Genomic DNA, 27,685 nt, shown 5'->3' with positions numbered 1-27,685 from the left:
GGCCTCACCGTTCCCGCACAATGTTCCCGAGCTGCTCGGTGCGGCTTAGGGCGGCCGATCGAGGGTCGCTTCGAGGCCCGCGTGGCACAGGTTGGCCCCGGCGGCGGGGCCTGACTCCGGTAGGTCTGGAGGGTGCAATGGGATACCCTGTGGTTTAGGCGGCGACTAGGGGCTGTTAGGGCGGGTTCAGCCAGATTCCCGCCATGCGCCACCAAGGGGAAGGAGGATAGCGCCCGGAAAACTGGGGCTGCGTTGGGGTCCAAAGCTAGATTGATGCCATTGGCGCCATTGGTTCGCGGCCCCACCGCTCGATATCGTCGAGAGTGCGAGCACCGGAATAATACTGGCCAGTCACTGCATAGCCCTATGCCTGTCTTCAATCGGCCACGCCGTGTTCCGTCCTTTCATGCACCGCCATCCCCCGACACCCCCCGGTCACTTGTCCTTATGCGTGATGGTTCCAGCATAGTCCGTCATCATCCCTTCGGACCGCTGTATACGCTCCCAGCAATGGTCCAGGGCCCCCCACCCCATGCGGCTTGATGCAGTCCCAAGCTACATGAATCTTGTCAGCTCTGGCAACTGCTTGAACTGGCCTATCCACGAATCCAGACGTCCGCCATTCCCCGTTCGCCGTGCTACCCTCAAGACCCATGCCTCCCTGGCTCAACGTGAGGCTTGTTGAGGCTCATGGCCCGCCCCGCAGATCCACCTCTGCCCTGGTGGATGGGCCGTTCAGTGGATGGGCATGCTTCCATCCTGGCACACCACAGCCGGGGCCCAGCGTTCTGGTTCTGGATGGAGCTCGTCCCGCGAGTCGATGCCCAGCAGGTTATTTGAAATCCGATTATTTATACCCATTTTCTCCTCCCTGTCGTGCCCTGATTCCCTTTTGCTACTCGATACAGTTCTGGTTCCTGGTTTCCGTTTTGATTTCTTTGACTCTCTTTCCTTGTGTCCTCCCTCTCTTTCCCCCCCGATCGACGATTCGATTATACTTCACCCGGTACCGGTGACCATGGCCTCCTACCCCCCCTTCACCGAGGTCCCCCACCTGATCCCCATGTCGGGAGTCTCCGGCCCTACGTGCGACGCCTTTGATCCCTCCTTGCCTACCGACTACCCTTTTGTGACGCGTGCATCGCAGTTCCAATTCCAACTCAGCTCTCCATATGATCCGACCAAGGCCCACGATGCCGGGCCCACGTCCTGGGGCAAAGGGGAAGCGGACCCGTCTTGGGTGGCCATGGGCTACATGGCCCCTGGGTTCCCAGCATATGCCGATCACTTCTCGCCGTGGAACAGTGGGGTCTCGACGGTTTCAGACCCGCAGAGCCCGCGGAGTAGCAATTGCATCCGGTCCCCTTCATACTTCCATGATGAGCTTCCGATGCCCGTCGATGAGCAGGCGGGCTATCCTACTCCCGACAGTCGATTCGGCATCGACCACTCGCTTTCCCAATCCCGCGGTTTCGAGGTCCAGCCAGATCCGCGGTCATCGTTGGAGGCCGATTTTGACCCCTGGTCCGGGAGCCAGTCAGACCATAATGGGACGCCTGAACAGCAATGGTCGTCTCCGCTTCCTGCAGACGCTATGGCATTCCCTCAATCTCTCAGACGGTCCCCAGTCCATCCAGCTTCCAGCACGCGTGTCCGCAAGCCAGCAGAGCGCCGACCAACCTCCACCTCCGGTCGCAGCCGCCGTCGGCGCGGCGTGACCAGCCCCAGCCACGGCGACGGATCGCACCGATTCTTCGTCTGCAGCTTTGCCCCCTACGGGTGTGAAAGCACCTTCGTCTCCAAAAATGAGTGGAAGCGGCACGTCACCTCCCAGCACCTCCAACTCGGCTTCTACCGCTGCGACGTAGGCAAATGCAGTGTCCACAGCCACCCTCATCCATGCCGCCCGGGTCTGACGCCCTCCTCTACATCGCCCACCTCCCGCCCGTCCACCCCCCCGCCAGGTCAGCCCAATGACTTCAACCGCAAAGACCTCTTCACCCAGCACCAGCGGCGCATGCACGTGCCCTGGTTGCATTCCGGCCGGCGACGCACCCCCACCGATGCCGAGCACGCCGCCTTCGAGGCGGACCTGGAAGACGTCCGCCGACGCTGCTGGCACCGTCTCCGGACCATGCCGCAGCAGAGCCACTGCGGCTTCTGCCGCGAGGCTTTCTCCGGGGAGGGAAGCTGGGATGTGCGCATGGAGCATGTTGGGCGCCACTTTGAGCGCGAGGACCGGCAGGCGCTCGGGGAGGAGGTGGAGGATGTGGCATTACGCGAGTGGGGGCTCCGCGAGGGGATTTTGACACTGGCTGATGCGGGACGCTGCCGATTGGCGTCATTGGTGGAGGTTGATTCATAAGACTTCGGGGCTGACGGGGCCGTCGAGGCTGTCGAGGCCGTCGGGCTTTAAGCTTTTCCTTCCTCTGGCTGGTGGCTGACTTGGAGGCCATTCGGGGGGGAATCATTGGCAACTAGACTGGCGCGGCGTTGGTATTTTGCTTCGGGGGGCAGATTTTGGGTTTGGGCGGAGTTTGGACGTTGGTTACTTTGACCTGCGTGGTCTTGAGCGGTCGGTCTCTTGGTTGGATCTGCATAATCCTTTCGTTCTTGTATGCTTTATTCCGACTGGGGAAGGGCAACTACTGTGTATACCCCCATGAGTCGGTGCCTGCTTCTCCTGACCATGAAGCAGTGCCGCACGCCCTGCATATACTACACTTAATCACCAAGCCCATCTGTTGCAGGGTGTCTAGAATTCACGCTCTATTCATGTCCATCTCGAAAAGCTTCAGAGTCGACGTTGCGTCACATTCGTGGCGCGTCAGATTTGGCAAAGCCCCAAGCGCAGCCAGGGATGGACTAGCCCCCTCACCGTTCTTATCCGTGCCAGCAGAGCGACGGTCTCCATCTTTAGGGCGCAGTCCCGGTCCCGTCCATGTTCGTGTCCATGTCCAGGGTGTGACTCAGCTTCCACCCTGTTTGCCCCAACTAGCAGGGTCGCACTGAGTCAAGAATCCGCTCATCTCCCGCGCACCAACTACAGCTGTGGACCAAGCCTTAGCACAAGGCTGATCTCGGAATTCCCGATAATCAGATCCCCCTCAATACCCCGAAGTATATCAATGAGCATCCTTTGCCGGGCCAACCCATGGTTCAACCTATTCAACATGGTGTCCGCACGGGGACGTCGAAAGCGTTGTCGGACTCGACTGGAACCCGTCCGTCCGGTCCGAGCCCTGGATTCGAGAACCATGGAAACAGACAGGGAGAGTACCGTGCACCGCCCGCAAACTTAATCTCTAACGATAAACTACAAATTCACCGGCCGAAAGGTCCCCGGTCCCCGGCCACCAATGGCGTATCGTTGCATATTTTTGATAGCCGGCCATTGCCAAGCAGAATCGCGTCAGAAGAGCAAATCCGACGAGCTCGTCCGATTCTGGCCGTGCTGTGACCCATCGTAGCCTTACCACGCCCAAGCTGAAAACGCCGGCAGCCATCGCGTGAACCAAGGTCTTTGGCACCTACCGCCAATCGTATACTCATCCCCCGTCCGAGAAGGACTTAGTGTCGCGGGCATGGTGTTTCGGGGACCTCAGCTGGATCTGATGGAACAGCTGGTCGCCGTTTTCATTCTATTGTGCCGGGCTGGACTGGACTGGACTGGACTGAACTGCAGCCTGTCATCCCGCTTTGTTCTGGATCCACCGCGGGGATGAGTCGACCAACCGTTCGCAATTGGGATCCGTCGAGAATCTCACACATGTGGAATTCACTAGCGCTGGTCGCAGGGAATTCTCGGGGGGCATGCTTGACTGGTTCCTGGGGTCGCCTTCCCTGTTCGCCGGCCCCGGTTCGAGCCCGGAGGCTGCACGGGTCTCACGATGCCCATGGCGCTATGACTCCATGCACGGCCGTGAAACGTGGGTGCCTCTGGTGATAGCTCAACGTCACTTGCAGGGTCTTGCATCTGGACGACGTGGTGGTGGGACGATGCCGGAGTCGGGATTTGGCTCCCATCAACGCTATTTTCCACTGGGAACCGCCCAGATTGAGTTTTAATGGTTTTTTTTTTCTTTTGGCAAGGGGAGCGCAGGGGATCTTTGGCATTGCATTACAATGCCAAGACACTAGGGGGAAAATACCAAAGAAGAAAAAGCGAATCCCAAAGATGAATAATATGGTAGAATGGATGAGACGAGAGGGGGGACCAAAAAGAACAAGAAAAGCACGTCCTACGGCAATGTCCAAGGTAAAAAGGGCCCTTGGCAAAAGAGCTCCGATGTCCAGATCTCCCGATCTCGATCCGCCGTCATAGCCGCCCACCACGGCATATCCCACCATCTCCTGGCTTCTAAACACGATAAAGGCATCGACCGTGCAGACAGCCTCCAGTTCCCCACCGCCACAAGGGATGCGTATCAGCGAGGCGGTCCCCGTGTAGGTTACCCGTTACGGATGGCTAGAAGCCATGAAAATGGGCCGACGTCTGACTGGAAATCTGGGGAGATCTCAACCGTTCGAGCACGCATCTGGGGGGAGATGATGGGCTCTGCCGCTCCAAGAACCCTGGGGAAGTGTTGAACAGTTCATGCAGACCCATTTGCCGAGCCCTATATCAGCCCTATGGTTCCCCGTGGTGCCGCGATGCTAGCGCCAGAAGTTCGAAGATCCGCATTAACGGGACTCCGTCGTGCCTGACCTTCTTTTTCCCCCACGGCTGCTTCTCTCGACGCGTCGCCCGGCTCAGAATCGAGCTGGGCGTCAACTGCATTGACTGGGTTGAGGAGAAAAGACTTAAAAATTGGGTGACCCGGGTAATCTTCGTTGGCCCCACGGACAGCAGCTTACCAGCTTACCAGCTTACCATCGATAATCCATCATCACCGCCAGCGTCTGCCTGTCCTCTACGGAGTACTCCGTACATCGTCTCGGGCAGGTGCCTCGGGTAGTCGGCCGAACTGTCCCGATGTGGCACTCGGCCCCGACTCCTCGGACTCGGCGCACTCGGGCTTTCCACACTTTCCACACTTTCCACACTTTCCACACTTTCCACGCCATGTCGGACTCAACTGCTGCACGAGACGATGCACAGGATAGCCGTAGAGTACCAGACCGGCTCGCTGAGGAAGACCTTCAATTCCCCCGTAGGCCAAGATGGCCAAGACTGCGGCCATAATGTCAATGCCCCAAGTCCAAGCGGAGGAGGCCACACCAGGTTCGGTAAATTGAAAGCTCGCGGGCTGGAGATGCTCATATCAACGTCGACCCACTTATCAACTGGATTCGCATACAACGTTAAAGCCGATGACGACATGAACACTCTGTCATTCTAGCATTTCAGATTTAAGCAGTCACTCCCATGTCCCCCTGATCTTGACCACTCCGTGATTCCCCTCGGCATCATCTTCCACTCGTCCCCTCCCATTCCAGCCAAGTAAAGCCCAAATTGCCACAATGGACCAGTCCATGCGCGACACATTCGCGAAGCGTGCCGTGCAACTGCGCGAGTACATCTTCTCGCAACCAACCCACCAGTTCAAGAATAACCCCTGGGCCGTCGCCCATGCCATTGATGAATTCGCCGAGACGCATGGCCACATGATGATCTTCAATGAGAAAAAGCTCCAAGTCGCTCAGGCCCAGCTCGCGGCACAACAGCCCGCGCCACGCACCATTCTGGAGTTTGGCGCGTTCGTGGGGAAATCGGCCATTGCCTGGGGCGCGATTCTCCGCGACATCTATGGCGAGAAGGTCCCCGAGGACGTCCACGTCTACACCTTTGAGCTGGACCCGCAGATGGTCTTGTTGGCGCGGGAGTTGATCCAACTCGCCGGCATTCATGATCTGGTGCATGTCCTCGAAGGGCCCGCGTCCGAGTCGCTGCAGAAACTGCACCGCGAGGGCAAGGTGAGCAGTGTGGACATGGCATTCTTCGACCACTGGGAGAAATACTATCTCCCGGATCTGCAATTGATTGAAGACCTGAACCTATTTCGCACTGGGTCTCTGGCCATCGCGGATAATACCGATTTCCCGGGCGCGCCGGATTATTTGAAGTATGTGAAGGCGGGTGGCAAGGGGACTGCTGGATCGGTCAAATATGAGAGTCGGTCATTTGAGACGGAGAGTCGGCCGGGGAAGCCGGTGAGTTTGTTCTCTCCTCTGGTCATGGCACCCCCAATTGATTCTTGGCTGATGTGGTGTGGCAGAGTGTGGTGGAAGTCAGCACGGTGGTGGCTACGGAGTAACCTGCCTGTCTAGGGCCGTACTGGTCAGGGAATGTCTGGGGGTTCTGGATGTTGTTGAGTCTATCTCGGGCTTGCCCTTATGAATGAATGCAAATTCCACACTATAAAAGTCACGATTCCTTCTCATGTCGCTCCTAGTTGCACGTCACTTCAAAACAACGGTAGACGGGAAAGCAATGGTCAACAGACACGGTATGTATACAAAAATAGGAGCATTATCCGTTCTAAACCGTCTCGGTGGTTTAGACAGCGTTGGACGCAATCTAGACTCAATCAACCCGCATCTAATGAGATAGATAGGTAGACAAGATTCGAGGATTTGAGATTCTATGTATATGATGACGAGGTATATGTTTATATTTTCCCCCTCCAGAGCCGCAGTGGCGGACAAGTCCTGCCGCCATACCAAATATTCCGGCTGCCTATCTATAGGTAGGACCCCCAATACCTAAACATATTGGCGATAAATCTCAACATCCAACGTTGAGAACGTGATGGCCGGACTGGTGCACCCTCTATAATGCCAACACCCCCGCCGCGCGCTTCCGCGGCCGTGATTGGCATCCACTCCCCGTCGGCCCATGAATCCGCACTAGCGCCGCACCGAATAAACGCCTGGAATCCCCGCGACTCCGGACCAGCTCGTGCCCCGATTCCTAAACCGAACCCTCACCATGGGGATTTGAGCTGCAATTGCCCCCCCTCCTCCCTTCTCGTCACCCGCTCGCCACCATCTGCGAGGCATGCTGCAGGCGCAGTAGAGCCCCTTTCTTCCTCGGCCACGTTGTCCGGACCGCGGTCACCCTCGATTTCCGCCCATCATGTGTGTTCCACCCGCCCTGCAACCTCGAATGCGCAGCTAACATGCCTTCCCCCACCAGGACCGTCTTCTCCCTGATCATCATCAACAAGGCGGGCGGTCTGATCTACCAGCGCGAGTACCAGCCCGGCCTTCACACTCTCTCCACCAATGACTACCTCGTCCTCGCCGGTACCTTTCACGGGTATGACCTCCGCGAAACCCACCTCCAACCCCCCCCCCCCCTGTGGGAGCGCTGAACGCAGTCGTGGGATTTGTCGCTAAATGATAACGGTGAACCAGTGTCCACGCCATCACCCGCTCCATCACGCCCAAGCTCCCTCTCGCCCAAACCTCCGCCGTCTCCTCTCCCGGCAGCACACCCGTGGGATTCAGCTTTCCCAACCCCGGTGTTCCCCCGACAGGCCTGGAACAACTCGAGACCGACAAGTTCCGATTGACATGCTTCCAGACGCTGACGGGGACCAAGTTCCTGCTCTTCACCGACCCCATGACCGGTAACGTGGAGGCGATCATGAACAAGATCTACGAGCTGTACGCCGACTACGTGATGAAGAACCCGTTCTACCAGCTCGAGATGCCTGTGCGCTGTGAGGCGTTCGACCGACATCTGGGCGCCTGGCTGCGAGGAAGGACGTGAGTCCGTGGAATGGCGATAGTATTGCTAGGCCCGGAAGAGGGGACTGGATCCTGTGATGACCCGTAACGAACTAGACATTCTTCTTTTGCTGTTGTCTTCTCTTATTGTTTACTGTACTCGGAGCTGGGCGATCAAACCTCCCCGGCTTGTGCATAATGCCAATCGCATCAAAAATTCCGCGTTTCCTTTCAAACCCCCCTACCCCCTACCCCCTTCCCCGTAGACAGTGTCGGTCTACCTATGAGACACATGGCGAGGAGGAGAGTGGCTTTCGAGTATACAGGCACAGGCACAGGCACAGGCACAGGAACAGGAACATAAAAAAAGCAGAAGCAAACGCCGGGTATGCATCACAGATCGTTTCCACAGGGAGCGAAATTTCTACGCAGTGTCCATCTTGTCGTCATCCTTCTTGTCACCGCTCGACTCGCCGTGGCCCTCTTCGGGAATATTGCCCAGCTCGGTCTTGCCCTCGGCAGCCTCCTGCTCGCGCTTTTCCTTCTCCTGCCGGTTCTTCTCTTCCTCCAAGGATAACCGCAGAGCGAATGCCAGCTCGGGATCGTTTTCGGCGGCATCCTCGAAGTTAAATCCACCGGCATCCTCGCCACCACCGCCACCGGACGCACCACCGGCGCCAGCATCCTCGCCCGCCAGGATTGGGGTCGCCTGGAGCTCTTCGCTAAGCAGATGAGGTCCAGGCGGGATGATCGCAAGGTAGGAGCTGTCGCCGCTGCTCACATTATCCACAAAGGCCTCCAGCTTCTTGGTCTGATCGGACTCCAGGTCACCGAACGCCACCACATCGATAGCGACGTTGTTCTTCTTCATCTTCTTGGCCAGCTTGACCAGGGTCTTCTCATCTTCTGCGATTGGGGAGCACGAGAACACGATGATTCGTTGCCGTTGGGACTTCTCGGATCGGTGCTTCAGGGCCAACTAAAACATAGCTCAGTCAGTGATTGGAAGTAATCGACCATCTCTCGGAGGAACTGCCCACTTACACCGGCAACCTGGATGCTGGAGCTCAGATGCGACGTGCCATGGATTTTCGTGTTATGCAGACCAGCAAGAATGCTGCCGAAATCCGTGGTGAAGGTGGATAGCACCTCGGGGCCCGTGCCGCCCATGCTCATAAGACCGACAGCCGACTGTGGGTGTGCGCGCATCTTGACGCTGTGGATGATGCTGACGGCATCCACTTGAGCTTGCCACCGGGTTGATCTGCGGGCTCCAGACGTTAGCCGATGCCGAAGATGGCGAGATGACGGGGATCTCACGTGTAGTCTCCATTGCGACTGCTTTCGCTGTTGTCGACACTGCATGGGAGGGTTAGCGACAATCCAAGCACAGATGGGGTATCATGACGAACATGATCATCGTAGCTTCCAGCGACATGATGGCAGTATATGACGAGAAGGAATGGGAAAGGGGTATTGAGGGGGATTGAAAGAGACAGGCAAGGTCCAGGGACGGCGGTGATGACGATGAGGTGAAGCTCTGGATTCTGCCGGGTGCCTCCGCCCGCGACGTTGTTTGTTGTGGCTCTCCGCGCCTCCACACTACTCGACTCTCTTGTTCACTTGGTCTCAAATTCTCGACTCTTATTCCCCACCATGGCTACTTTAAAACGAAAGGCCCCTGAATTTGCTGATGCGCTGGATGCTACGCCTACGGGCAGACCGGCTAAGAAGCTGCGTCTGACTCAGGGCCAAAAGCAGGCGCTGATTGACAACCTCCAGCTCGAAAGTACGTGGGTAGAGAGGGGTTGGTGGGTGACATAACAGTGCTGACAGGCCATAGTCACCGAGCGCGCTCGCAAGCTTCGCGCCCAGTATGCACTTCAAGCAAATGACCTTCGTGCCCGCATCGAACGACGCGTCAACCGTATCCCCATCTCTCTTCGCAAGGTCAACATGGGCGAGCTCTTCGAGAAGCACTCGGCTCCGACCCAAGCGACGTCACCCATACGCAGAATATCTCCAGCAAAGGTCTCGCGCGCACCCATCTCCATTGACCAAGCCCTTTCACCATCCGGCACACGCGACGGCCGGAACCGACGTACCAGGCACAGCTCTCTTTACTTCCCTGGCCCGTCGAGGCTATACACTGACATAGTTGCAGCAACGATGGCCACTACTCGGACAAGGAGAACGCACCGGCTGCTGGCACTCCCGAAGGGCTCAAGAACCCTAAGCGCCGGGGCAAAGCACCTGCTGCGGGTGGCGCATCACGCGTCGTTTCCCAGGAAGTGCGTGGCCACGACCACCGGATTCTCTCCCCCAAGTCCCTGAACTCCCGAACTTACCCGCAATCGCCCTTCCGTACTTCCCCTGAGAAAGGGCAGCCGTCTTACCTGTCCCGACCGACCTCTCCACTAAAGCCCTCTAGCCCTTTGCGCGCCGCTGGCCCTGGCTCTCGACCGCGCGGTGCTACGGTGTCTACCGTCAGAGACAACCAGCCGACTACGCACGCCAAGAAGACTACAGCTCGCTCCGCGACCGGCCCCAGGGCTGTCAGGTCCCCTCTTCCGCGCCCGGCCACTCGTCAGGGCGAACGCAAAAACAGCTTCTCATCTACCGCGTCTTCAGGCACTACTACCGTGACGAAGCCCACTCGCACTGGTACCGGTGCCCGGAAGGCCACAGCTGGAACCACCGCGGCCACAAAGAAACCCACTGTTCCTCGGGCGCAGGCCGCTTCGCTTGCTGTGAAGAAGACTGCTACTGCTGCTACTGCGTCCACTGTGAGGAAGACCACCGCCCCGGCATCCACGGCCGAGGCCTCTACTCGCGGGACGAGGGCACTGCGGAAGCGTGTATAGAAGGGGTACATGCATCGACATGGCACCCCATATTGATTTGAGGTGCCTTGGTGTTTTTGGTTCAACTTGCTGTTGATTTTTGAGCGTGGAGTATCGCCAATCAAAGGCACAGACTGTTTTTAGTATCCGTGGCGCATTGTGGTCCTCCTTTGCCGAGGCTTTCTAGGTTGGGATCATAATAGGTGTTTGCGTCGATTTCATGTCTTGTTTTGTCCCCGGAAGTCACTTTGGTACTTTTTGAGTTTTCTGCCATCTAGGCTATGTTTATGCCTTGACCACAACACATATTTTCTTGCTGAGAGAGATGGATGAGGGGTTGAAGAATGTGAAGTCGATTCTGAATTGCGAGGGAGCTGCATGAAATATATAATACCTGGTTAGGCCGAGGCCAAAATCGGCGCGAGTATAAACGGGCCCACAAAGGCAAGCCATCTAGGTACCTAGGACATTCAGAAAACTTCTAAGGAGATCGGTTGAAAATTGAATTATCATGCAAACAACCCACAGAGAATAAGTAACAGCTACATTTAAACTCAAGACTTGGCACAGGTATCATTGGTTGCAATCATGCTGATTAGAGCAACATCTGAAGGGAAGAAAAAAGGGAATTCAAAGGAGGACCGAATGCATCAATCACCAGATCTCGGAAGAGAAAAGTAAGAATCGGAAGCACGCAAGAAGACAATGGACCAAGGTAAACCCGGAGCCTGGTCCAAGAGAGAAGAAGAAAAGTAAGGAAAAGAATAAAGTAAGGAAAAGAGCATAGACTTTAGAGAGACACGCTCATAGTGAGCGAAAGCAGAAAGGAACATACACGGTTCCGCAGGAGTGCCTAGGTAGATATGGATGGGTATGGAAGAAAAAGAAATGAAAAGCGAAAAGTGGCGTAGTAGGCTCGGCACTGCAGCACCCACAAACCTGATAACGAAGATGGGGGGAGAAGTGGAATAGAGGGTAGGTACACCAAAGGCATCGCGACCGACGAGGAATGATGATTTCACTTTTGGGTGAGAATTTTGGGTAATGCAGAATGGGGAAATGAGACAACTCCGTCAGCCAAACCTGTCAGTCGAGACGAGATGAATGGGCGTAGGACAAGGTAATGATAGAAGAAAATAGTGAATAGAAACATAAAACGCTCAACACGCCCCCAGAGAGATGAAAGAGGAAGTACACTTTGGGCTGTCACAGATGGCGCCAAGTCGTGTGATGCAAATGTAGTCATCAAGGGAAAGGTGTATCCATCACAGCTTTGTAGATAGATAAACGAATAAGACGAACAGATCTAGCCGGTGACGCCCATTGCGCCGGGACTGGGCCGTGGACGGTAAGCAAGGCCTTGTTGGCCTTCTGAAGCACCACTACCGTTACTGGTACTGCGTTCACGGTGATAGGCAGCTTGCGGGGGTCCGAAGTCCAGTCCAGCTTGAGGCTGGGCACTTGACGAGAGAGAGTTGCCACTAGGCCCCGGAACATGGCGAACCGAGCTCTGCATTTGCCAGGCAGCATCCTGAGAAGGGTCTGTTTCAATACGGGCTGAAGTCGGGGTGCTTTGGGTTCGGGAATTGTTGATGGTGAAAGTCTCCCCGCCGTTATCGGGCCTCGTTGAGAAGCTGCCTCTGGCAATATCACCGTATCGCTTCAGGATGTCTTTGGAGGTCACTTCAGAATTCTCTTTGAAAAGAGTAGGGTCACTCAGAATGGATTGCAAGTCCTCGGGAATCTAATACACAAGGTTAGGCCATATTATTCATCATGGATCCGAGGGGATTACTACTTACCTCGCACATAGTATCATTATATGTGATAAGCGCATTGACTGCCTCAATTGCCAGGAAACTCTCGTCCACGGTGCTGTTCTTGGTATTAGGGTATAGAATGTTCGGCGTCATGACAGTAGCCAGGTTGTGAATGTCCATCTTGCTGCCAGACTCTTCATCAATATGCGAGAAGGACGATGTCCAGTTCAAGAAGGTCAACAGAACTTCCATCGTGTCACGATGGGCCTTGGGGAGGAGACAGCAGGCCAAATGCAACACTCGCTTCTGCTTCTCGGGATCGGAGAGTTCTGTCACATCTGTTAGCTTGTTCATTCCCACAACCAGGGTAGACACCTGGACTTACTCTGCGCTGCAACGAAGAGGCGGTGCAGTTTGAATGTCATCAGCGGATCAGGCATTTCGCGCAGGAACTTCTTCAAGAGCGCTGCAATTTGCACTGGACCCTCCTTTGTCATGTCAACCTGGTCGTACTTGGTGTCGATCAACTCCGCGAGATCCTTCAAACGCCGGATGTTGCCATTCTTCCGGAAGACGCCCTCAACCGACATGTCCATTTGACGCATGGCGGAGACAGCATCGTCCACAAGTGCCGGAATCCGCAGGGCACCAGGGCCAACACCATGACTGGACTCAGTACCCTCCTTCTCCACTAAGTAATCCAATGACACGCCAAAGATTCCCTTCTTCTTGCCCTTCTTCTTTTCATCCTTGAAGGCGCGGCCGAAGATGTTCCAGATGGTCGGCTTTCGGGACTCGATCAGCGACAGCAACTCCTCCATACTGAACTGTCCGTCTAACAACGGCTCCATAGACAGCACAGCAACATGGCGGACGATGAAGTACTCCAAAGCAGTAAGTTCAGAGAAATAGCGCTTATTACGAGTTGAAGAGTCCACAAGCATATCCAACTGATTCTTTGACAGTTCGCGTGCATGACCTGATCTGTAAGTGGGCATTCCTTCCATGGTTCCCACAAGCTTAGTACCGGCATGTCGGTATGCGTTGGGGCGCTGCTCCTTGGCTTGTTCGGCCGCGACAATGCGCGGGATATCGTCCAAAGTAAGGGCATCCTGGGCACCGAAGGTCAGATCCTTGACGGTCTCGCCGTTGGCATCACGCTCTTCGACGATCTGGAAGCCGGGACCACGAGGGTCACTGCCATCATTGCCAGACGAGCCTGGTCGTACACTTCGACCCTCCGGGCCATCGATGATTCGGGATGCACGGGCTTTCTTATATGTGGTGGACAGAGTGCGCTCATTGCGAATAGAACGCAGGCGACGCATTTCGCCTACAGTCTGCTCCAGAGACGATTCTTCAAAGCCATCACGGGCACCGCTATAAGACTGAGAGCGCGTGTTGGACCGGCGAACATCACCGGGTTGCACGCGATATGCATTCTTGTTGTCATATCCTTCAAGGTTGGGATCATCTAAATCAGGGCACGAAAAGTTAGAGACCGCAAGTGTGGCTGCATCCGTTGATAAGGAAAGGCTTAGAAGGCTTACCTGATGAATGAGGGAGAGTTCCGCCAGCGCGAAGAACAGCCAGAAGACGTGCCAGAGCAACTCTGAGTAGGAAAACAAACTGCTGCAACTTGGAAACCTGAATGTAGCCAGCCTGCGCGTTCGGACCGAGGTCATGGTCGTTAGCACAGGCCGCGCAGTACGTGCGCTTTTCGCTCTCATTCCACAATGCGTCGGACAAATCCATAGTCAGGTCCTTTTCACATGAGGAACATGACAGATGAGGGGGTTTCAGGTGCCAGCGGTTCTCTCCCAGGCGGACACATTCATCGTCAATAGGCTCCTTGCACGAAATACAGCAATCAGAAAGCTGGTCAGCGAGGCCTTCGACGCCGGAATTCAGATCAATTGGCGTATTTTCGTCTTCCGGTGGCGCAAGGGATTCTTGGTCGGCAAGGTGCGTGAGGAAGTTGTTCAGACCGTCAGGTGCCGATTTCTCTCGCTCGAGCTTCAGGGCACCCTGGAGACCGATACGAATGAGAAGCTTGAGGTAATGAGCAAGGCCTGTTACCAACGAGAGCAGTTCCTGGGTAACACCAAGTTTGCGAACCCCAGTCTCTTGAGTTTTGGACAAAAGGGCGAAAAAGGCAACAATCTTCTTGCAAAGCAGTTTGGCTTCTCGACCATATGATAGTTCTGAAAATAAGCATGTTAGCCAAAAACAGGGACAGCCGAACAAGGTTCTTCATCAAACCCACCCTTTACGCCATGAGATTTGATGTACACCGCCAGTTCATCGACTGCGGCAAAGAGGATTTCCACGTGGGCAATGAATCGCTTGGCCACTAGGACACCGTCAATATAAGCCCCATTGCTAACGTGGAGCAGCATGTCAGAGATGCACGCGGCGGAGGATTCTTCAAAGGTGGAGAGCGTGCTCCAAATATTGTAGACCTTCTCTTCCATTGAGTCCTCCTCCTTGCGAATGCTTTCGCGCTCCTCGGGGGGTGGCATCGGCGTCCGCTGGAGGCGGCTCCCACGTTTGGCCAGCGGGCGATAATCGAACATTCCAAAACTTGTGAATCATGTAACACTCCGGGTGCCAATGCTGGTTTTGTCCATTGCGGAAGATCTCGACAAACTGCTTAAGGATCGCAGTATGGCATCCATGGCAACGCTGTGCGAACTGAGTGGAGTAATGGAAGTGGCAGTAGACCTTGCCCTCGTGCTCGTAGTAGGAGTCTTGGGCCCCGAAGACTGTCGGACACACCGAGCAGGTAAAATGTTCGATATGGTACTTGCGATCCAAGGCTGTAATATAGGACCCACGGAGGGCGCCACCGCATTCGTGGCAAAGAAGGTTCAGCCGTCGGAAGTAATCAGTCTCGCAAAGCGGAAATTGGCTGGAGCCGTCCTCTGAGTCGACGGGAAAAAACTTGGAAGCGACAATCTCACCACAGTCCTACAGTGTAGTGATGTCAGTCCAAAATTGCTTCTTGGCCGAAAGGGTACAGAGAAGAGGGAAGGCTGTTCCTTCCACATATCACTTACCTCGCATCTGAAACATTCCAGATGAAATGTGCCACCCAGCGCGCGGACAAATTGGCCAGTCAGGGGTTCATTGCACTTCTGACACAGACGCGACGAGCCTGGAGACTTGTTATGGGGTCGTCCATTGGGGCGCGATCGATCCCGAACATTGGAGCGGTCCCGGAATCCAGGTTGCTCAGGCTCCAGGCCGCGAGGAGAGCGGTCATCCTGACTGAGGGGGCTGTGGTTTCCGGCAGTTCGAGTGGAGGGTGAATCGAATGGGATCAGACTGTCCTCGGGGGAGGTAGGTGTATTTTTTGTGTAGCTGCTTCCGTAGCCCGATGTGTTGACGGTGGGCGTGGGCTTGCCTGCGACCAGGCTGGCCGGGAGCTCACCGGGGGGCATGATGGTCCCCCGTCACAGATGAATGATATCGAGTCGTTACGTGGAAGACGTCAAGTGAGTAGGAAACCGGTGACGGTCAAGACGGGGGGAGGTTGTGTTGATGCCTGGATAAATACAGCCGGGGAGGGTGTGTTTGAAAGGACCAGGCGCGTTCTATTGACAGCCCGAGTGGTTGGTTAGAACAGGCATCTTCTCGGGGTTAGGCGAGGGGTGGACCTCAAGTCCAGGGTCCAGCAACTCTCACTTACCCTCACGCCATGTAGGTCGGGAGAAGTCGACGGAGATAGCGGGATAAAGGAGTGACGAGACGCGAAACAGACCGGATCACGCGTGAAGATTGGTATACACAGAGTTGGAGCCGAGGAAGAAGGCACCTAAGCGCGCACAAGTCGGGACGAGGACGCGGGGATGGTGGAGGTTGGGAGCTTGGGAGAGGAGCCGAGCGCAAGCGACCGAAGCCACAACCATGGGGGGACGGAACCGCGAGATAGGGCTGACAAGGGATGGGAAGGCCCGGAAGGATTGGAGATGAACAGAATACGGTCGAGGTCGGGTCGCAGGAGGGGAGACAAAAGAGGTGGGCTGGGGGGGGGAAGGAATGAAGATGGAGAAGGTTTGGGTCGGGCATTTGTTGCCCCCCCTAATTAGCGGGCATACACTCCAACCTCCAACCGCCTACCAACACACTCAAAGACCGCACCCACTCGCCCTGACTGGGGTCACGTGCCACCACACCGCCCCGATCGTTCACCTACCGTAAGAATTATCCGCACCGCGTTCTATTCTTATACTCCATTCACTCGGCTACTTGTCCTTTTTCTCCTTCTGCAATATTATTCACTGATGCAGTTCATGTCCCTAGTGGAAGACAATTTCACCCCTCCAAAATCTTCACGAGCCCTTGAAACCCCCCAGCGGTTATAGCTGGCCCCGCCCGAACCATCCCAGCACTCCCGTGGCTCCCGCCGTTACGCCTTTTTTAGCATCAGTTTCACCGCGGCACTGTGGTTTCAACCGCTACAGAACTACCGTGCACAGGCCAGAATTCTACCACCGGCAGGCGCATGCCTGATTCTCTACGCCGTAGTCTACAAACGCTGCGATCGGGGGTCTAATTTATTCCGTTGGCGAGGGCCCACTAGCCAGCCACGATCCACTGCCGCCCCGATATCCTAAGGGTCATAGCAAACTATAAATACACGCTAGGCGGGCAACAAGGCGGCTCCCTGTCTGGACCCCGGACTCCCCAGGACTAGTAGGCCTCATGGTTGACAGCACCACCACGTCAATGGAATGTGCTTTCGTAGTTAGGTGGTCGTTTGATTACTAAGATAAAGTCTCTAAACGTGGTATATGCGAATACGAAAGCGCTGCAAGAAAGGTAATCCTGAGCTCCGCAAGTGTAAAAGTCCTGGGATAACCGCGAACCTCATTGATGATCGGGTTGTTTGCAAGTCTGGAGGACTGCCGTTACCTCAACCGCACCTCGAATGGCCGCGCCCTTTGTTTCCTTTCCACCCCCCGTCCCTTTTGGAACCTTCCCTCTCCGACCTAGTCTTCAATCAACCTAGCCATCACTTCTCGACCATTCACACTCCGTAGGGTGCGCCGGCCTGCAAAATGGCAGACCAGTGTGCCCTCCGCGTCATGCGCGTAAGTGGATCAGCGACGCCGACTTCTCTTACGAAGGCGCGACTAATGAGTCCCAATCCAGGAGCTGCGACAGCTCGACAAGAGTGACCAACTGGGTACGCAATGATCCCAAGCTTGATATGCAACAGCCGACGTGTTAACGTGAAGCGCAGCGATGACCGTCATCTACAAGGAGAGCAATATCCGCGAGATCACCGCGCTCCTCATTGGACCTCCGGGCACCCCCTATGCGCTCGGATTCTATCAGGTATGTTTCTGTGATGGCAGGGGATTTCTGAGAGTCTAATCAGACTGTCGGTTGCTAGTTCTCGATCAGCGTCCCTCCCGGTGAGTACAGGCTTGTCAAAAGTCCCGTAACAGACAACAGGAGATCGCTGATATTGGACCTGAAGACTACCCCGCCAAACCACCCAATGTCCTCATTAGAACCACCAACCGGGGAAGGACTCGCTTTGGCCCAAATCTCTACGGGGGCGGAAAGGTCTGTCTGTAAGTACCCCCGCCCGCCCAGATGAACGGTCGCTATAGCCCTCGACTAACACTCCTGGCCAGGTCGATTCTGGGTTAAGATGGAGGATGCTATCCAGGGACTCAGTCGCCCAGAGTCACGCAGCTGCTGACCTTCAAAAGCACATGGGAGAGTGAGCCGGGCGAGCAGTGGTCCCCCGCGCAGGGGCTAGAGTCGGTCTTGCTGTCGATTCAGAGTCTCCTTTCTTCAAAGCCCTACCACCTGGAGCCGGGCTTTGAGACTGATGATAACGAGGAGCAAATTGAACTGTACAATGCCAAGGTGGGAGATTACACATCTACTCGGACATCAGAATCTGAACAGGCCTTCAAGGCCTTCAGAATTCCCTCCTGACGAGATCTGAAAAGGAAATTGCTAAATCAGAGTTCCAGATCCGGCATGAGAATCTCCGCCTTACAGTCATTACGCCCCTTGAGAAAGCCTTTGGCATCGAGCCCCCACCAGTCCCCTACGCGCAGCTCTCTGGGACGGCCAGATGTGTACAACAAGGCTGGGGCCCCGTGAACTCATCCATCCGAGAAGAGCCTGAACTTCACAATCCATTCCTCGACTTTTACAAAAAACGGTTTTTGTGGTATCTGGAAATGTACAAACACGCCATCCAGGAGGGCCTCGAGAAAGAAAAGAACCGTCACCGCCATGACTTCCCCATGCTCCCATTCGAACACCCAGGCAATAGCATGAGAGGCACCTGGGACTACGAAGATCTGAAAGCGCGCCTCGAGAAGCTCGAAGATTGCACTATGGACGAGACCCACAACTGGCCGATCGAGGGGCTTGAACTTGTGAAGAAAGACGTTGGAATCGCAGTCAGCCTGCGCGCCCAGCACGAGCAGATCGCGTCCGGGCTTGGCCGTCGCGGCGAAGCGATGGTCGACCTTGAGCTGGTAGATGACAATCCATTCCTCTGGCGACTCACATACTTTGGTCGGCCAATGACCCAGTACGACGGAGGCGTCTTGAAGATCAAGATCTTCGTCAGTCCTCGTCACCCTATCGAGCAGCCGCGAGTTTTTCTCGAGACGCCGTTGTATCATGTCCGCGTCTCCAAAAAGAATGTACTGGTCTACCTGCCTACGCAAGCGGATGAAATGTCTCGGCATATCGAAGGAATTATCAATTCCCTAGAGGAGGAGACGCCGCCTTTCAACCCGCTCCTGATTGTGAACCCCGAGGCATCCAAGCTCTGCTGGGGAAACAAGGAAGAACAACGACAGTACAGCCGCAAGCTTCGCCGTTCAGTGGCGGCGACTCTTGAGTGAGCCCCAAAAATTCCTTGATAATTGTTGAATTCGTAACGGGGTAGTGCGGATTGCACTGTCCCCGGACAGGATTCTGTGAGGGAGATGGATACATGGCGCAAGAGCGGCGCAATTCTGGTTCACGGTCAATTGTCCGCCAAAAGAAAAATTTCTATGTGGAGAAGAGAGGCGTTAAATGTATTTCCAATATTCCACTGCAACCGTTGCTCACACAGTCTGTCCGTTATTGTCGAGCTGTTGTAAATTGTGGGTACAACGAGCGATAACGCGGGAAAATGTTATTGCACGTGTCAGCTGATCGGGCCCTCCCCCAAGATCCCCAGTCAAGTCCCCTTTTCCAACCCTATCCCGGACCCGGCCCCGAGTCATTTAGTTTCAGCATCTCACATCGCCGCCACAATGTCTGCAAAACGGCGCAATCTGGAATTGGGGAACGTGCTGGTTGTGGGTGGCTGCGGCTTCCTTGGGTGGCATATCGTCGATCACCTGCTGAACTTCCCCTCGGAGACGGATCCTAGCAGCGCGCTGCCGAAGCCTCAGGGCGATGCGCGCTTCGAGTACCCGACCCTGGGCTCGCGGTACCCCGACTACAAGGCTACGGTTTCAGTCGTAGACCTGCGCACGACGCACAACCGCCTCCCTGGTGCGAACTACTATGATGGCGACATTACCTCTGTCGAGTCGATGATGAAGGTGTTCAGTGCGGTCAAGCCTGATCTCGTGATTCACACTGCGACCCCCTCTGTCCTTGATGGCAACAAGAAGCTGCTGCACAAGGTGAATGTTGAGGGAACTCGCACGCTGCTGGAGGTTGCTGGCGGCGAGCATGGCGATTGGGGTGGCAAGTGCAAGGCGTTCGTCTACACTAGCTCCAGCTCGGTGGTGCACGATACGCAAAGTGATCTGAAGAATGTCAACGAGGAGTGGCCCCTGATCCGTGGTCGTCTGCAGAAGGAGTACTACTCCGAGACCAAGGTGAGCATTGCAGCATTGCCCCCCACACCGAATATGTGAGACCATGTCCGGCTATTCGCTAACACCCACTTTTTCCGTACGCTAGGCCGATGCCGAAGAGATTGTTCTTAAGTACAACCGCCAGTCGCCCACAAACATGGTGACCTGCGCCATTCGGCCTGCAGGTATCTACGGCGAGAAGGACACAACGGTGACATACAAGATCCTAGAGCACGGCTCTCAAGCCTCGCCGACAGTCCTGAAGATGCAGCTCGGCGACAACGACAACCTGTTCGACTTCACCTACGTCGGCAACATCGCCTACGCACACATGCTGGCCGGCCACCGGCTACTGGCGACCTACGACCGCTACGAGTCCGGCCAGGGCGGGCCCCTGGAGCACGAGCGTGTGGACGGCGAGGCGTTCAACATCACCAACGACTCTCCCATCTACTTCTGGGACGTGACCCGCGCCATGTGGGCGCTGATCGACCGGATCGTCGAGCCGCATCAGGTCTGGGCCCTCCCGGAGGGCGTGCTGGAGATCGTGGGCGGGCTGGCCGAGAGCGTGATGGGGCTGTTCGGCAAGACACCGCGGCTGACACGTCGTGTCGTGCGGTACTCCTGCATGACCCGCTACTTCTCCATAGAAAAGGCGAAATACCGGCTCGCGTATCTGCCCATCGTTCCTGTGGACGAGGGTGTTGCCCGTGCTGTGGGTTATGTGGTTGAGTCGCAGCGCCAGACGGAGGAGAAGAAGGCGCTGTAAATCGGCTTCGGGGAGGTTGTGATGAAAATCACTGTCTATACTGTAATAATATTTCAAGGTATCTAGATCCTCGGGCAATGTGATTGATACACCGAAGTTTTAGAACACATTGCTCGTCTATTCGTCAGACCAAAGTTCTTTCATCATTCCGGCGAAGACATGGCTGCCGCCGAATCTATCATGTCAATATGTTTAAAAGATTGCAAGCTGTCATTGAACCGGTGACAAAGTTTAAAACTCTTGATTCTTGCAAAGAGTCAAGGAGATAGTGGTCCTGCACGCTATCTCAGCGGTGAATTCAACTCATAAGATAAATTAAAAAAAAGGTCATCAACATGCTTCTCAAAGCGATGGTATCTCGTAAAATGCAAATCACGTTCTCACAAGCCATTAAATGCCCTTATCCGACGAGTCCGATCCTTTCGAACCCTTGTTGTGGACCTCCAGAGCAGACACATTGTCGGGGATCTCCTCGCCTTCATGCCTGGCAACTTCAACATCAAAAGCAGCCTTGCTGTGGAAGATAGTTTCCATCTCCTCCAGACTCTTGCCCTTGGTCTCCTTGACGAAGAACCAGACGATAATCGCCATAATGACGTCCAGCGCCGCGTAGAATAGGAAGGTGTAGCTGCCCCAGGACTTCTGCATGTAGGGGGTCACCAGGGAGAAGAGGAAGTTGAAGAGCCACTGTGTGGCGACGGCGACCGAGGAGCCGACTTCTCGAATGCGGGACGGGAAGATCTGGATGTGTTAGTCTGTTACTGGGGTGGATATATGTGAAGTGGAAACAGGGGATCAACATACCTCGGTAGTATACGGCCACGGCAACGGGCCCCAGCTGAACTGGTAGATGGAGTTGGTGAGGAAAATCAAGGCCACCGTCGCAATGCCCGCAGAAGTCACCTCCTGCTGCGGTTTCGGCGTGGTGTTGTTCACCACCGTGACGATAACGAAGCAGACCGACATCAACAGGGCTGAAATCCACAGTGTGGGTCTCCGTCCCCACCTCTCCGAGAAGAACAGAATGTAGGTACCGACCGTAATGAACTTCTCAGCACCGAAGAGACCTGTAATGAGCAGGGACCGGCTGGGGTCGTTGCCGACCAGCAGCTTGAAAAATTGTGGGCCAAAGTACGCCAGCGCCGTCATGCCCGTGCACTGCTGGCCCAAGAAGATGAAGAAGGCGAGGGACAGACGGTAGCGGTTGGCAGGCTCGAGGAGCTCGCGCTTCTTAAGGCCGTCCGTGGCACGGAGCTCTTCGAGGAGGCCGGTACGGATTTCATTGAACTCGCCCTTGACTTCGGGACCTGGACACGAAGGGAGATTAGCGTACTCACTCGATGAAATCTGCTGCTTTGCGTCGCTTACCATCACTGGCGCGCATCCAGGTGAGGCTCTGCCAGGCCTCATCATAGCGCTCCTTCTTGGCCAGCCAGCGCACACTCTCGGGCTGTGTGAACAGACCGAAAGCGAGGGTCGCTGCCGGCACCAACTGCAGACCAACAGGGATCTGCCACTGCTTGGACGACACAGGTAGGGTCTGTAGGACCGCATAGTCGATCCAGTAGCTCAGCATGACACCGAGAGCAAAGAGCCACTGCATGCCGGACCCCAGCCTACCACGAATCTCCTTGGGAGCCATCTCGGCATTGTACGTGGGCACGACTGCAGTGCCCGCCCCAAGACCCAGTCCCGAGATCACTCGCCCGATATAGAAGCAGACCAGTGAATGCGACGGGACGACTTGGAGAATGACGCCGGCACAGAAGACGGCCATGGCCACCTGAATAGTCTTCTTGCGGCCGAACCGCTCGGAGACCGGGAAGATACATAGTGCCGCAATAAATGCGCCGGCGTTTTGCAAGCTGACCATGACCGCATTGACGGTGGTCTGGTCGGTGTATCGGAAGTCATCCTTGTACGCCTTAAACGTGAGGATTCCCCCTGAAGCGGCGCATAAGCGATCAGCCAAGCTCTGGGTCCCGCCCACGGCGCTATACACGAGGTCTCTGGAACTTACCGACAATGCCTGTGTCATAGCCAAACAAGAAGCCGGCGGTGCAGACGAAGAAACCAAAGAAGTATGCACGAAAGGCGCCGAGCCTTGTTCCACCGAGGCGTGCCATGGTGATGCAAGGACCGTGTCACAAGGCCGGCCGAGCACAGAAACCTGCGGTGAAACGAAGAGACAGGAAGAGAAACACAAAAGTCTCGATTCAAAGCACAGCTCGTCCTGCGATCGTCAGCGATAGCTCGTGGCTAAGTAGCCAAGTCATACAACGCCGGGTGCGCTGATCTGGGCGCCATCCCAGCACGCAACCGTCGCCCGTGGATTTCGCCATAGCACGCCATGGAACTAACGCGGCCAGGACCTTAAATCGACCCTCCACCCACGGTCACTGTGCGAGCCGTGCGATGTGCCAATTACCTTTTCGGTACTCGGGATTCCAAACTCCCTACACTATACAACAGTAGTCCTACACATCGGCGGGTGCTCTACCATGTACTGTGATGCTATCCGTCATGACATCCACGGCCCGATCGCAAAGGTGGAGCCGCTCTCCGCATTTGCTTCGGCCCCACCCTCGAATGGCGTGACGGCGTCTAAGACCTCATTAGGAGCTCAATCAGCCGGCTGGTCGGGTCGATCGCCCCGGAGCTGAGCGTGGTCCCTCGTGGCTTTCCATCTGGCCAATCTTGTTCATGCAATTTGAAAATTTGAAAATTTTAGCCTAACGCCGGCATCGACGGTACGGTCATACTGTACAAGGGGCTCCGCTCTGTGTTCACAGCTAGGTATGATGCGTTTGCCCATTGTTTACCAGTTAATATTACGCAAGGCAGTTGCAGTTTCAGAACAGTGGAAATCTGTTTGAGGTCTATCTGAACGGTCTGCTATTTACGAACATGAGTGCCACATACTGTCACACACTCGATTTGCCACCTTTACTCATTCCAAAATAGTGTCGCATAGGTCCATTATATCCAGTATACTTGGGCGCTGGGAGAAGGTTGCGTGGGGATTGTTGTCCGTAGGCGCAATGGGGATTATTCCGATTGTCGTTTCGGTATTGTCGACCTGGTCTCTGCTGGGCGAATTCACACGGGGTGTCGGGGGCTGGATCGCGGGCCAAGTTGGGGGCAAATGTTGTATACGCATGGAGAGCGGGCGAAGGCTTGGCTGTTTTTTTGGAGGCGGCTGCGGCTCGAGTAAAGGAAGGAAATATGGCGAGTGGAAGGGTGTTGCAGTGGGTCCTGGCGGATGGAGAGGGTCCTCCGTGGGTGGGCTGAAAGGTGGTAATCGTCGCAACTGGGAAAAAAGGGGCCTGTCGTTGGCATTTTACGCGGCGGGGCCATCGGCCTTTTTCTCGCCCTCCACAAGTTCACTCTCGGAGAGATCGTCGGCAATGGCCTCAGTAACGGGGCCCGTGTAGACGGAACGGCCGCGGATGTACCAATACACCAGAGCAAACAGCAGAACTGCCACGACGTAGACGCATGCGTAGTTCATCTAAAAATCATGTTAGCATACCAGGCGCCACGGGGGAAAGTTGACTACATACGGTTACTGCAGTGACCGGCATCGCAGTGGGCAGAATGAAAATGATGCTAACAAACAAGGTCCACAGGCACGCCCAGATGTTGACGATGGTGCTGAGAGGACCCATATGCCAGGGACCGGGCTGAAATTTGCCGAACATGAGCTTGCACATAACGGGAATGCAGTAGCTCCAGTCGAGCGCAATGGCGCAAACTGTGAATACACCCGAAATGGCAGTGTACGAGCCGAGGCCAATCAAGTTGATGGCAATGCACAAGACGACGGAGATCCACACAGCATACAGCGGCGTGCCCGTCCAGGTGGAAATCTTGACCCATACATTGGAGAATGGCATCAGGCGGTCACGGGAGAAGGCAAAGACAGTTCGGCCAAGGGCCTGCATGGCCGTGAAAGTAACGAACTTGATGATAATCAAGGCCGCAATGGTGAAGAACATCGCACCGCCCTTGCCCAGACTGTTGTAGAAGATCTGTGCAACCGGCTGGGCCATCTTCGACACGAGAATTTCGTCTGGGTCACCCATGCAATAGCAGAGGACAATGTTGAACAGGAAACCAGCGACATAGGTGAACAGCATGGCCAGGGAAATAGCCCATGGAGCCTTGAGTTCCGGATTGCTGATCTCCTCCGTAATGTGGGCGGTCGCATCATAGTCGGTCATGGTCCAGCTGACGGACAAGAAGCCAAACAACCAACTGAAGCCGACGGGGAACCAGCCGCTCTCTGTCTCGACATGAGTGAAGACGTACTTGGTGTCATGCTTGTCCTCGGTCAAAGCCAACAGAGCAATGGCGCAAGCCACAAGAACACAGACGTGGAAAATCACGTAGAATTTAGTCATCTTTTCCATCCAATAGGTGGAAAGCGAGTTGACCACGCCCGTGATGACAGTCAACGCAGCCATGACGCCGACGGTTGTGTTCACAGTGATTGTATAATTAAAGTCGCGGCTCATGGACACTGCCGCTAGCAGCATTTGGGCGGCACCATACTCAGACGACGCGACACCCGCTACCTGGCCCAAGAGGTTGAGCCAGCCAGTAATCCTGCAGATAAATCACCATGAGAAAGGTTATTCAAAAAGATCTGGAAGGGGAGGTCTTACCAGCTAATAATAGGGACCCAGCTCGGAGGGGCCAACCGGGAAATCGTAAAGTACCTAAACGCTTGTCAGATGTCGGCTGCCATGATTGACCATGCGACGAAACTTACAGTCCTCCAGAGGTCGGATAGGCAGAGACCAGTTCGGCGACAGAGCACTAGAGCTTTCGTCAGATAGGTGTTTCGGTCCAATCGGGTTTGGCATACATACTGCAATGCACATACAACCAGCACCAGAGACGAACCAACACCATACCACCGCACTGCTGCCGCCTGCGATTAAAGGATACGACATGGTGGTCATGATGGTGGCGAAGAGACCACTGATGCTGACTGCAAAGGAGAATGTCGACAAGTATCCAAACTCTCGCTTGAACACCGGGTTATAACCGAACTTCGTCGCCAGCTCGGAGTCGTCCTGGGTCAAATCGGCGACGGCGACTTTTCTGTGCTGGCCATCGGGGCCCACAAGCTCGATTTGGCGGCCGTCATGGCGCTGGTGAAGCTCACTCACGCCTGCCACTTCTTTGGTATTCATTTCTGCCATGAATGCTGGCTAGTATATGCTTGAAGAATCCAGGGAATGTGAGGTACAGGAGGAGAAAGAGAGAATAAAAGCAAAAGCAAAAACTAGGACCGCGGCAAACCGAGGAGCCGTTCGGGGCACGATCAGCCCGCGTGCTTTGCCATTTTCCGACCCGCCTTGCTTTTCGTTGCGGCCATGTTCAGGGGCCCATCTACGGAAGAGCTTGGGGAAGACGCTCTCATTGGTGGCGATAACGACGTCAGCCCACTTAGCGAGCGATATCATCCTGTTCACGCGTCGCCCACATGGCTTTGCTAATCTTTTCCAAGCGTTCGGGTGGAGTCCGATTGGAAAGCTTGAGATACCGCGCCGCGCTCATTGGCGTTTCTCAATCGGCTGCGAGCACCTTCCCATTAGCGGCTAAAAATTCATCTGCTAAGGTTTTGGGAACGAGCGCCGCGAGTTATCTTCGCCCCTCATACGCCTTCCTTTACGCCCCGAAAGTATCACATCCTCTCTAATCGCGGAGAATGCCCTCTCGGTCTTGGTAGCCCAGAGAGGTATGTAGTTGCGCGATGACCGCATTCCGTAGTTGCGCGATGACCGCATTCTGCTTAGCGAGACCGCACACCACGGCTTGGCTGTCGGCATTCCCGTGCTGTATCGGCTTGTTTACAAAGATATGTAGTTGGGAGGTGAACGCCAGCGAATTGAATCAGTTGAATTCCATAGGTACTTCTGCCATGATAAATGATTATTCCGCCGGACACGTTCCTATCACGGTCCCCGGCAAATTCTCCAGCAGACCTCTGCCGAGAGAGTGTAGATGTACGCAATCATCGGTCATAGGAGGCGCTTCAGGAGTACTCGCAGGATCTTGTCCTGCTTGGCAATGTTCCGGCGGAAGAACTTATGGTGGTCCTTGCAGTAGGCTGCCAGCTGCCCGGCATTCAGGAACAGCCGGGGGGATCTGTCCGTCTCCCAGCACTCGAGTAGGTCGATGATGTTCACATAGACGCGGGACAAGGCCTGTGGAAAGAAACGTAAGTGGGATTATGCTCGCCGATCAAGAGAAGGACCCACCGTTTTGCACTTGCGGATCGAGGTGAACTCGCCCGCGATGCCAAGCTTATCACACATGAGCTGCCAGTGTTTGAGACTGGTCGCTCGACCTCCAATGAGACGGTGATACTCCGCATCCATGCAGAGTCGCCAGTTTGTCTTCCAGATCTTCGCCTCCGGCTTCCACTTCTGAGTCTTGCCCAGGCGCTTGAACTCTTCGCTGATCGGCGCCGTCGGGTCGTAGTCAAAGCCAGGAAAGCCGTCGAAGAAGTTCTGCTGCTGATGCATGATGGCTTTGGGAGTTGAATATCTTGAATATCAATCTGCGGTGGGATCTGACAGGTCATTCACAGGGACAGGAGGTATTCGTTCGGCTGCAATGCAAACTTTCAGTTACCTGTAGATAATGTGTAACCGGATTACGATGTATGAGAAGACAGAGAGAAGAGGAGGGAGGAAGAAGGCGGCTGAACGTGCTAAACGAGAATGGGGGTGGGATTGTGTGAGCAAGAAGAAAGGGTGAAGGCACGAGGCCAGGCCTGCAACA

At 55.3% G+C, this 27,685-nt stretch overlaps 12 protein-coding genes across 12 annotated transcripts; 6 read left to right on the top strand and 6 right to left on the bottom strand.

The window, feature by feature from the left end:
• Positions 1-1,018: 1,018 nt before the first annotated feature.
• Positions 1,019-2,365, top strand: N7482_008968 (putative C2H2 finger domain protein; the record flags this gene model as incomplete). Its single annotated transcript, XM_056691092.1, has 1 exon — positions 1,019-2,365. One exon carries the CDS (start codon positions 1,019-1,021, stop codon positions 2,363-2,365), a length of 1,347 nt encoding a protein of 448 aa, XP_056540857.1.
• A 2,265-nt stretch (positions 2,366-4,630) lies between these two features.
• Positions 4,631-5,183, bottom strand: N7482_008967 (uncharacterized protein; the record flags this gene model as incomplete). The annotated part of the gene is made up of 2 exons (XM_056691091.1): positions 4,631-4,783; positions 4,932-5,183. The coding sequence occupies 2 exons, from the start codon at positions 5,181-5,183 to the stop codon at positions 4,631-4,633; spliced, it is 405 nt and encodes a 134-aa protein (XP_056540856.1).
• Positions 5,184-5,463: 280 nt separating this feature from the next.
• On the top strand, positions 5,464-6,257 carry N7482_008966 (putative O-methyltransferase; the record flags this gene model as incomplete). Its single annotated transcript, XM_056691090.1, has 2 exons — positions 5,464-6,153; positions 6,219-6,257. The coding sequence occupies 2 exons, from the start codon at positions 5,464-5,466 to the stop codon at positions 6,255-6,257; spliced, it is 729 nt and encodes a 242-aa protein (XP_056540855.1).
• A 762-nt stretch (positions 6,258-7,019) lies between these two features.
• N7482_008965 (trafficking protein particle complex subunit 4) lies at positions 7,020-7,717 on the top strand (the record flags this gene model as incomplete). The annotated part of the gene is made up of 2 exons (XM_056691089.1): positions 7,020-7,303; positions 7,360-7,717. Coding segments are annotated over 2 exons (642 nt in total), but the record flags the coding sequence as incomplete, so codon positions are not given.
• A 381-nt stretch (positions 7,718-8,098) lies between these two features.
• On the bottom strand, positions 8,099-9,112 carry N7482_008964 (proteasome regulatory particle base subunit RPN10; the record flags this gene model as incomplete). Its single annotated transcript, XM_056691088.1, has 4 exons — positions 8,099-8,653; positions 8,719-8,938; positions 8,995-9,033; positions 9,087-9,112. The coding sequence occupies 4 exons, from the start codon at positions 9,110-9,112 to the stop codon at positions 8,099-8,101; spliced, it is 840 nt and encodes a 279-aa protein (XP_056540853.1).
• A 218-nt stretch (positions 9,113-9,330) lies between these two features.
• Positions 9,331-10,538, top strand: N7482_008963 (uncharacterized protein; the record flags this gene model as incomplete). The annotated part of the gene is made up of 3 exons (XM_056691087.1): positions 9,331-9,463; positions 9,518-9,782; positions 9,839-10,538. The coding sequence occupies 3 exons, from the start codon at positions 9,331-9,333 to the stop codon at positions 10,536-10,538; spliced, it is 1,098 nt and encodes a 365-aa protein (XP_056540852.1).
• A 1,285-nt stretch (positions 10,539-11,823) lies between these two features.
• Positions 11,824-15,720, bottom strand: N7482_008962 (GTPase-activating protein LRG1; the record flags this gene model as incomplete). Its single annotated transcript, XM_056691086.1, has 7 exons — positions 11,824-12,261; positions 12,320-12,606; positions 12,663-13,751; positions 13,828-14,481; positions 14,544-14,860; positions 14,928-15,247; positions 15,337-15,720. The coding sequence occupies 7 exons, from the start codon at positions 15,718-15,720 to the stop codon at positions 11,824-11,826; spliced, it is 3,489 nt and encodes a 1,162-aa protein (XP_056540851.1).
• Positions 15,721-17,340: 1,620 nt separating this feature from the next.
• On the top strand, positions 17,341-19,164 carry N7482_008961 (uncharacterized protein; the record flags this gene model as incomplete). Its single annotated transcript, XM_056691085.1, has 7 exons — positions 17,341-17,373; positions 17,435-17,468; positions 17,526-17,620; positions 17,679-17,700; positions 17,766-17,862; positions 18,004-18,163; positions 18,223-19,164. The coding sequence occupies 7 exons, from the start codon at positions 17,341-17,343 to the stop codon at positions 19,162-19,164; spliced, it is 1,383 nt and encodes a 460-aa protein (XP_056540850.1).
• A 399-nt stretch (positions 19,165-19,563) lies between these two features.
• Positions 19,564-20,887, top strand: N7482_008960 (C-3 sterol dehydrogenase/C-4 decarboxylase; the record flags this gene model as incomplete). Its single annotated transcript, XM_056691084.1, has 2 exons — positions 19,564-20,139; positions 20,225-20,887. The coding sequence occupies 2 exons, from the start codon at positions 19,564-19,566 to the stop codon at positions 20,885-20,887; spliced, it is 1,239 nt and encodes a 412-aa protein (XP_056540849.1).
• Positions 20,888-21,277: 390 nt separating this feature from the next.
• On the bottom strand, positions 21,278-23,013 carry N7482_008959 (sugar porter family MFS transporter; the record flags this gene model as incomplete). The annotated part of the gene is made up of 4 exons (XM_056691083.1): positions 21,278-21,628; positions 21,692-22,194; positions 22,256-22,831; positions 22,908-23,013. The coding sequence occupies 4 exons, from the start codon at positions 23,011-23,013 to the stop codon at positions 21,278-21,280; spliced, it is 1,536 nt and encodes a 511-aa protein (XP_056540848.1).
• A 1,214-nt stretch (positions 23,014-24,227) lies between these two features.
• On the bottom strand, positions 24,228-26,097 carry N7482_008958 (uncharacterized protein; the record flags this gene model as incomplete). Its single annotated transcript, XM_056691082.1, has 5 exons — positions 24,228-24,398; positions 24,451-25,495; positions 25,555-25,608; positions 25,662-25,708; positions 25,762-26,097. The coding sequence occupies 5 exons, from the start codon at positions 26,095-26,097 to the stop codon at positions 24,228-24,230; spliced, it is 1,653 nt and encodes a 550-aa protein (XP_056540847.1).
• Positions 26,098-26,919: 822 nt separating this feature from the next.
• N7482_008957 (uncharacterized protein) lies at positions 26,920-27,426 on the bottom strand (the record flags this gene model as incomplete). The annotated part of the gene is made up of 2 exons (XM_056691081.1): positions 26,920-27,105; positions 27,160-27,426. The coding sequence occupies 2 exons, from the start codon at positions 27,424-27,426 to the stop codon at positions 26,920-26,922; spliced, it is 453 nt and encodes a 150-aa protein (XP_056540846.1).
• Between the last annotated feature and the right edge of the window lie 259 nt (positions 27,427-27,685).

Source organism: Penicillium canariense, assembly GCF_028826845.1.
Source record: "Penicillium canariense strain IBT 26290 chromosome Unknown utg000006l_segment0_segment0, whole genome shotgun sequence".
In the NCBI taxonomy this organism is placed as follows: Eukaryota; Fungi; Ascomycota; class Eurotiomycetes; order Eurotiales; family Aspergillaceae; genus Penicillium; species Penicillium canariense.
This window is presented reverse-complemented; position numbering and strand designations above follow the sequence as displayed.